Below are 9,690 nucleotides of genomic sequence, written 5' to 3' on the forward strand. Positions count from 1 at the left end.
CATACGTAGCACCAGCATTAGCGACTGTGGGCAGCCTGACACTAGCACCCCGACGGCTACCACTAGTGAGGTAAGTCCTACTAGCCCAACTGTTAGGGCTAGGGCTACTACTAGCCTTGCTAGCCCCCCGATGAAAGTTTTGTTACTTTTCGAGCCACCAAACAGACTGCTACAAAGCGAGAACATGGACCTGTTCACTGCGGTTACTCTTGTGAACAGTGCATCTGAATGCATAAAATCACTGCGCACAGAGGATGAGTTTACTGCGCTCTGGGACCTCTGCTCTCCTCCAGCCTCAGCCACTGACGAGGCTGGTCCCAGCTGTCCAACTAAGAGAAGACGCACAATTAACAAGAGCTTTGGTGCATTTGTAGTTGAAGGAACGGTTGGACAGTCACAGAGGGACACTGGCGAAAAGACAGAGTTCCTGAGAGTGTTTTACAGTGTTATTGATGCTGTGCAAGGAGAGATGGATGCGCGTTTTGGAGAGCGCAGCTGCAAGCTCATTGGTGCGCTGGCTGCTTTAAACCCAGAGGCCGAGGATTTCATGGATCCATCGAAGGTCACTCCTCTCCTAAGATTAGCTCGAACTGAAGTGGTTGAATCTGAATATGCTGTGGCTCGTGGTGGGTTCCTGGTAAAGAAGATGGAGGACACCTCGTTTCCCCCCAAAGATGGACAATGGACAATAGCCAATATTCTCAGTATACATTCCACTCAGCACTCCAGGCCATGCCAACTGTCATCCAAGCTTATACACTCGCCCTAACTTTGGGAGCGTCTACCGCGACTTGTGAAAAGTATTTTTCAACACTTAAAAATGTTTTCTCTGAGCATCGGCGCAGCATGTTGCACAAGCGCAAGGCTCAACTGATTCAGCTTGCCTTCGAAAAGGACCTCACCCACAAGTTCAAGGATGAGTGGAAGGACTTACTGATGAGGAGATTCAGCACTGAAAAACGCCGCCTCCTTCTTTTCTGAGCCGGGTGTGTGTGTGTGTGTGTGTGTGTGTGTGTGTGTGTCCGTGTGAGCACACGCCGTGGTGATGTTTTGCTAGTTGTATTCTCGACAGCTTTTTCAACTGGAGAGATGAGCTGTTTGCACGGTTATGCTATATTTAATGTGCTTTGTGTATAACGTGTTCAATGATGAGGATCTGGCTGATCCTATTTGCTGTAGATGGGTGGTTTTAATGTGATGATCACACGATCGGTCGGTCATACTGTATCCCTTTTGGAAGTGCACTGATTGCGTGCCAGTCTCCTAATTTTTGTTACGTAGGCTATCCCTGGCATTTATTTAATTCTTGTTCTTGTAAGTGTGCCGGGTTGGTGCCAATTATTGACCTGTGCGCATTGTAATGCACAACTTGGCCTCTCCACGCTATAAAGTAACTTGCATTCAAATAATTTTAGCTTAGGCCTACTCGGGTCGACAAGGCCTTGTAATAAACCAGCTTCGCCTGTGTTTATTGTTATGTTATTTGCTGCATTCTGATAATTTTAGGTCTAGTCTTCATCGGTAGGCTACGTGTCCAATTTAGCCTCTGCAACCTACTATGCATGTCAGTGTTGCATGACGAATACCATAGCATATCGGATTATATAAAATAGTTAATAATAATTGTGCCCCCCCATGCAGTTCATTGGCCCACCCTAAGACTGGGCCCTGGTGACGGGTCTGGTGTGTGTCTCTCTGTGCCCCCCCCCCTCAGCCTCAGAGCTCAGTTCTCTGTGTGTGTCTCCCTGTGGCCCCCCCCCCCCCCCCCTCAGCCTCAGAGCTCAGTTCTCTGTGTGTGCCTCCCTGTGCCCCCCTCCCCTCAGCCTCAGAGCTCAGTTCTCTGTGTATGTCTCCCTGTGGCCCCCCCCCCTCCCCCCCCCCCCCCTCAGCCTCAGCCTCAGAGCTCAGTTCTCTGTGTGTGTCTCCCTGTCCCCCCCCCCTCAGCCTCAGAGCTCAGTTCTCTGTGTGTGTCTCCCTGTGCCCCCCCCCTCCCCTCAGCCTCAGAGCTCAGTTCTCTGTGTGTGCCTCCCTGTGCCCCCCACCCTCCCCTCAGCCTCAGAGCTCAGTTCTCTGTGTGTGTCTCCCTGTGCCCCCCACCCTCCCCTCAGCCTCAGAGCTCAGTTCTCTGTGTGTGCCTCTCTGTGCCCCCCCCCCTCAGCCTCAGAGCTCAGTTCTCTGTGTGTGTCTCCCTGTGGCCCCCCCCCTCAGCCTCAGAGCTCAGTTCTCTGTGTGTGTCTCCCTGTGGCCCCCCCCCTCAGCCTCAGAGCTCAGTTCTCTGTGTGTGTCTCCCTGTGGCCCCCCCCCTCAGCCTCAGAGCTCAGTTCTCTGTGTGTGTCTCCCTGTGCCCCCCCCTCCCCTCAGCCTCAGAGCTCAGTTCTCTGTGTGTGTCTCCCTGTGCCCCCCCCCCTCCCCTCAGCCTCAGAGCTCAGTTCTCTGTGTGTGTCTCCCTGTGGCCCCCTCCCTCCCCTCAGCCTCAGAGCTCAGTTCGTGGTGGAGGCTGAGCCCCTGAACCAGCTCCATGGCAGCGACAGCTGTGAGGAGGCAGAGCGGGAGATTGACTTCTTCTTCCCCAGAGAGCAGCGGACCCTGGCCGTCATCAAGCCCGACGCCATGGAGGACCACAGAGGTGCCACGTCACCCACACTGACGAGATCACACTGAACTTCCTTTATACAGAGATATAGATATACTCATCATCCCTTCAACACTGATGGTCAGGTTATGGGTCGAAAACACACGATAATGGAGAAGGAAATGGAAAAGGAAATAATAATATATATATTTACCTGCCTATCCATCACTATAGATAGATAGATAGATAGATAGATAGATAGATAGATAGATAGATAGATAGATAGATAGATAGACAGATAGACATATATATAGATAGATAGATAGATAGATAGATAGATAGATAGATAGATAGATAGATAGATAGATAGATAGATAGATAGATAGATAGATAGATAGCAACATCAATAACACTGTTCCTTTGCCAGTCGTGCAGGACATAACCCTCTCCCTCCCCCACAGAGGAGATCCTGGAGGAGATCCGGGCCGGGGGGTTCACCATCCAGAGGCTGAAGGAGGCGGTCCTGACCCGGGAGATGGCCCAGGAGTTCTACAGGGAGCACCAGGACAAGCCCTTCTTCAGCCAGCTGGTGGAGTTCATGTGCCGGTGAGTCCCCGATAGAAAGACACAGAGCTAGAGGTGGAGGGAGAAAGGGAGGCAGGGAGGGAGAGAGAGAGAGGGGGAGGAGATACAGAGGTAGGGGTGGAGGGAGAGAGGGAGAGGGAAAGAGAGGGAGAGAGATAGGGAGAGAGAGAGAGGGAGGAAATACAGAGGTAGAGGTGGAGGGAGAGAGGGAGAGGGAAAGAGAGAGGGAGAGTGAGAGGGAGGAGATACAGAGGTAGAGGTGGAGGGAGAAAGGGAGGCAGGGAGGGAGAGAGAGAGAGGGGGAGGAGATACAGAGGTAGAGGTGGAGGGAGAAAGGGAGGCAGGGAGGGAGAGAGAGAGAGGGGGAGGAGATACAGAGGTAGAGGTGGAGGGAGAGAGGGAGAGGGAAAGAGAGGGAGAGAGATAGGGAGAGAGAGAGGGGGGGAGGAGATACAGAGGTAGGGGTGGAGGGAGAGAGGGAGAGGGAAAGAGAGAGGGAGAGAGAGAGAGGGAGAGGGAAAGAGAGAGGGAGAGTGAGAGGGAGGAGATACAGAGGTAGAGGTGGAGGGAGAGAGAGGGAGGGATCCTCATACAGCCTTGTCTCATCCTCACGCATCCTTGTCTTAAAAGACCTTGACTTAAAGGAGCTAGCCCCCAGGCCGGAGGCGAGAAGTGCCCTTCCATTTTGTTTTGTCTTTGAAGTGCACATCTAGATTCCCCATATCTATCGGGTTGTTATGCAACCGTGTCCGGGTGCGGCGGACAGCAGAATGGGTGCTGCCAGATGCTGTGGTCTCTGGAACGTCCTTAGCTGTTACTATCGCGCAGTATAATTTTAAACGTTAACGTTACAGTCTTAGGATCATTTCATTTTATCGGTATTGATGGATCATAATCATAATCAGGATCAAGTTCATTGTTACATCCCATTATACAAGTATAAGAGAGTCAAATTCTTAGGCTTTAGTTCCTCGACATTGCAGCAGCGATGAGAAAATGGGAATAGTTGTAAAAAGATATATTAGACGAGACAATTGAGCTATATAATAATAGAAATAATGGTAAATGGACTGCACTCATATAGCGCTTATCCAAAGCACTTCACAACGGCCTCTCATTCACATTCACACACCAATGGCAGCAAGCTACCATGCAAGGCGCCGGCCCGCTCACTGGGAGCAATTTGGGGTTCAGTGTCTTGCCCAAGGACACTTCGACATGTGGCCAGCCGAGGCTCGAACCGCCGATCTGCCAACCTAGCGATCATTAGACGGCAGCTCTACCCCAGGCAGATAATAGAAATAGCATGAATATTGCGCTGAGCTAGCAGTAGGTGGTAGAGGTAGTATTAGAATAAAATGCCTGTGTGCGTGGGATGTACTTAAGGGTAAGTAGTATGCGTGTGTGGGGTATGCTTAAGGGTAAATAGTCACTAGTCCTCAATACGCTTGTTCAGAAGCCTGATTGCTTGGTGGAAGTAGTTGTTTGTTAGCCTCTAGGTTAGGTTTTGGATGGTTTCACTGTCGTAGTAACCAATCTTCTGTCCTCCTTACAGTAGAATATATTCATGATACATACTGTACAACCACGTCAGATAATGTGATCTGAGTTTTAGTGTTCCTCTGCTTTTATACACTATCATAAACCTTATGAGTATCAAATCAAATCAAATTTTATTTGTATAGCGCATTTCTTACAAGATGCAACTCAATGCGCTTCACACAATGAAAATGTTCAGTCAATCAGTCAATCAATCAATCAATACTGACAGAGCCGCGAGCAGGCAAAAGTAAAAAACCTGTATACTATGTAGCCAGGAAAAATTCCCTTGCAGCCCTCTACCAATAGAGCGACTACTAGCCAGTTTGCTTACCAGTACCCAGCGGTCCCCCAGGGGAGGCCAGGACCACCGGCACAAAGCAAGCAAGCAAGGGCAAAAACCTGTACACCATGTATCCAGGAAAAAATCCTTGCATATTATCGGCGTACACACTGTCCATAAATTTTGTGTTGTATTTGCATCGTTCTGCATCCAGTATGGTCACAGGTCCTGCCAAAAGAGAAACTTAAGCACAGTTATGATGCAACAACACAATAGAGACAATAAAGATGACAGCAATACAACCTGATGGTGGTCGTGGTACACCCTTGTACCGGTTCCAGTACTGCTCTAGATGCTATTTGGAGCTGACGGTGCCTCATCAGCACCCGGGTCCATTTTCCTGTCAGCACAAATCTCAAAACACGAGTATGGTGTAATGGCCTAGTGATCCTAGTTCTATAATGTCCAATGTCTCCCTTAGTATCAAAAGGCGACATTGAATAAGTAGGTTTTGAGGTCACGCTTAAAAATGTCCTGAGTTTTAGACAACCTCAGGCCCTCAGGTAGGGTGTTCCACAATCTAGGAGCATATATGCTAAAAGCTGATCCTCCAAATCTCTTTGTCCTAGCCTCTGGCACTGTTAAAAGTTCCGTGCCACTAGACCGTAGGGGTCTAGCTGGTGTGTATCTTATGAGCATGTCCACCATGTAATTGGGTGCATCACAGTGAAGTGATTTATAAACTAATAAAAGGATCTTAAAGTCTATTCTATGACTGACAGGGAGCCAGTGTAGTGATCTCAAGACAGGTGTGATGTGCGCTCTCCGTTTGGTCCTAGTAAGGACACGAGCAGCAGCATTTTGAACCATTTGTAGTCTATTTATCATTTTTTTGGGGAGACCTGTCAGGAGAGCATTACAGTAATCTAGCCTACTAGTAACAAACGCATGCATTAATTTTTCAGTGTCTGCCTGGGAGAGAAATGATTGTACCTTAGTGATGTTTCTTAGATGGTAGAAGGATGTTTTAATAGTGTTATTAATATGAGTTTCAAAATTTAGATCTGGGTCAATTATGACACCAAGATTCCTGGCCTGACACTTAGTGTTAAGAGCTAGTGTTTTCAAGTGTGCAGATAATTTCTCTCTCCCAGTTTTCTCGCCAATGATCAATACCTCTGTTTTTTCTTGATTGAGTTGGAGAAAGTTTTGTGTCATCCAAATATTAATATCGGCAATACAGTCTATCAGGTGGTCGATCATCTTGTAGTCGTTGGGAGTTACTGAGATATAAAGCTGAGTGTCGTCAGCATAGCTGTGGTAGTTAACGCTATGCTTCTTGATGACAGAACTGAGGGGTAGCATGTATAGGCTAAAAAGCAACGGTCCTAAAATGGACCCCTGGGGAACTCCACAGGTTGTGCTATAATTTTTTGACTTATGGTCACCAAGGGCTACAAAGTAGTCTCGGTCAGCCAGGTAAGTCCTGAACCAGTTTAAGACCGGACCTGAGAGTAACGTGTTTTTTGTTTGTTTTTTACTTTTTATTATCATTTTCTTTTATCAAGTGCAGTCAAACAAATTTCACAACATATTGATGTTACATAAAGGTGTCACGGGTAAGTCGCAAAAGAATAACAGTCCATGAATATCTTTCTTAAAAATAAATAATAACAATAAAGTAAAAGAAGAAAAACAAACAACAACAACAAAAATAATCCCTAATTTCATCGCTGGCATTAAAGTAAAGTTGTTTTTAAATGTCACTTCCACCTATCATGCAAGAACAGCATTTTTACAGTATTGCTGTACTGTACGAATGACCCAAAACATTATGACCACCTGCCAGTCATTGTCAATGGTCATAATGTTTTTGTCTCATCTGTGTACTATGCTGACCACTGACTGTCACGTCATCGTTACCTGAGACAACAGGCTGTAATAGTTGATACTATACAGTGAACACTTAGCCTTAGGGTGGAAGGCGTGGAAGACTTCCCTCATCACATCCGCTGCAGTACACTGTAGAGACCCTAGGCCTCTGATCACACCTACTGTACAGTCTAACCGCATGTCTCCCTGTCCCACCAGCCCTGTATGTTGCTGTACTGATCAGAAGGTCATGAGTACAAATCCCACCTGGGAACACCACCACTAGTGTGCCCTTGAGTAAGGCCCTTAGCCCTAAGTTACTCCAGGGAGACTGTCCCTGTAATCTGCGATTGTAAGTACCTTTGGGTAAAAGCAGCGTCTGCTAAATGGCTAAATTGTAAAAATGTAAATGTAGTCGTGTCTAACTGCACGTCTCCCTGTCCCAGCGGGCCCTGTATGATGCTGGTCCTCACCAAGGAGAACGCTGTGGAGGAGTGGAGGTCTATGATGGGTCCGACGGACCCCGGCCGGGCCATGGAGGCCGCTCCAGAGTCCCTGAGAGCTCGCTTCGCCACGGACGTCCTCCACAACTCCGTCCACGGCTCCTCCAGCCAGCGACACGCCGACGAGAAGATACACTTCATCTTCGGTGACATTACCTCGGACGGAGACCTCAACAGTGACGGGGACCCAGACCCCAACCTTCCAGGTAATCACAGTTGACAACGAAATAGAATAATACTTAAACAGAAATATAGTCAGTATATTTGATTTATACTATTTCAACAATTCATTAAAAAAAATAAGGTTTTCATTGGGAGCACTTCATAAAACGGACAGTACACTCAAACTAGTCTCTATACGTGGTCATGCAGAAAATCTTGATAACACACCACTTTACTGAAGAGCAGTTTACAATAACGTATAACCTTTATTTTGGTGCAGACAAACGTTCCTTTTATGCACCCAGGGAATGTGACCTTTCGTAGGAAATTAAAGTGAATGTCACACCTGTCACTCCTGGTTTTTTACAAAGCTGTGGATTTAATGGTAAATATCCCCAATGTTTTCTTTCAGGAAGAGAGGAAGACGGTTTAGCAGATGACGTGCATACAGAACAACCTGACAATACTGAGAGTCATGTTGAGCCAAGACTTCCAGGTAAGTTGGAGGCTAGAATGAATGATATTACACTGTCCTGAGTATTCAATTATAGATTAGGAGAACTACTACTATACTACTCTACTCAGAACTACACAGATAAGTTAACCAGACAGATAAGATAGCCAGACTGTGTTTACCACCTCAAATTAATGAATTTATGCCCAGCCAAATCCATGTTTAGAGGTAGCTAGCTAACATTACATTGATCATACTCGTAAGACTTTTCACTTTTCAAAAAATGCCGGTCGAGAGAGGACGCTGGCGTTGCTTGTTCGCCGCTTCTCCACCCGAAATCTAGATATACTTGCAGTATACAGAGTAGATTGTCCTACAAAGACACTTAGATGTAGATCTAGTAATCTGAAAATTTATTAGACCCCTATACTTTCTTTACTCTTAAAATCTATTTTTTTTTCTTTCTTTTTTACCACTCGATCTTTTCAGTTTGTAAAGCGTCTTTGAGTGTCTAGAAAAGCACTATATAAGTCTAATGTATTATTATTATTACTTTTTTATCTTCTTCTAGCATTGTAACTGCCAATGGCCCCTGGTTTTGGCATAAATTACTGTTTCTTATGATGACTGATGCATAGACGATTCACTTACTTAGACAAATGTATTTGTTGTAAGTCGCTTTGAATAAAGGCATCTGCTAAATGCCAAAAAATGAAAAAAATGTAAATGTAAAGGCCAATGCACACAGCGTGCGATTTTGTCGCACGACAACATTCGATTCTCAATTCACACCACCGAAGTGTGTGGGTGTGAATGGAGAAGCGAATGTTGTCGTGCGACAATATCACATCGCACGCCGTGTGCATTGGGCTTAAGAGAACATTGTTGTCCCTCTCCTATGCAGAGACACCAACTGTAGGTCTAGACACTGATGCTTCTGAGAGCCAACATGGCCGCCCAGAGACCTCATCCGCCTCAGGGACCTCGTCCACCTCAGGGAAGGACGACACAGCTGGTAGTGTGTCGAGCAGTCATGGAGATGGTAAGATATCCTAAAATAATCTAATATACTGGAGGATTAATATGATCTAAAATATGATTGACTTAGCTTACTGCATATAGGCCTACAGTATGTGTGTATTTTAGGTGAATTTATTATTTTCCTTTTCACAGGAGATCAGACACCTGTCTCAAACCCACTCAGTCCCCAGGCAACAGAGATCCCGGACCCTGATCAACAGAGAGACTAAACAATTGACCTCCTATTCCTTGTCTTTTAGGCACAGTATGTGGAAACCACAACAAAATTCAATTGTTTAAACAAATAATAAAGTGAAATGTGAAATTGTGAAAAAGATGAAAATGTGACGACAATGTTTAAAATGTACTTTCTTTGACTTTTTCCAAAGGAACAATGACAAGTGAAAGTTAAGAACGTATTTATTCATTTAAAAAAATCTGCTGAATGTTTTGAACTCTTTTTTTTAGACAGTGAATCAATGATGTTACCAACTAGAAACACATTAACACACTGCAATATCAAAACAGGAGTTAAACTTTAAAGTAAATGTGTCAATATTGTAACATTGCTCTTTGAGGTCCACATTATCTACTCTGTTGGGTTAATCTGATTGAGTTTTGATAGTCTTCTGCTCGTCCTCCTGATATTTCCAGCAGTGACCCTTGACATCATCCTCAACCTGCGGTCTCTCTGCGCAGA

The 9,690-nt window shown here is 45.9% G+C and overlaps 1 protein-coding gene across 1 annotated transcript in view; it reads left to right on the top strand.

Annotated features, from left to right (window-relative positions):
* The window catches only part of nme9 (NME/NM23 family member 9), a gene marked incomplete at both ends in the record, with an annotated part of 26,726 nt that extends 19,152 nt beyond the window's left edge, over positions 1-7,574 (top strand). Inside the window, 3 exons of the mRNA XM_080536705.1 lie at positions 2,472-2,626; positions 3,034-3,178; positions 7,298-7,574. Of these exons, the coding sequence (XP_080392831.1) occupies positions 2,472-2,626; positions 3,034-3,178; positions 7,298-7,574 (577 nt within the window). The remainder of the gene's footprint in view (positions 1-2,471; positions 2,627-3,033; positions 3,179-7,297) is intronic.
* Between the last annotated feature and the right edge of the window lie 2,116 nt (positions 7,575-9,690).

Source organism: Nansenia antarctica (assembly GCF_963989245.1).
Source record: "Nansenia antarctica genome assembly, chromosome: 7".
Classification (NCBI taxonomy): Eukaryota; Metazoa; Chordata; class Actinopteri; order Argentiniformes; family Microstomatidae; genus Nansenia; species Nansenia antarctica.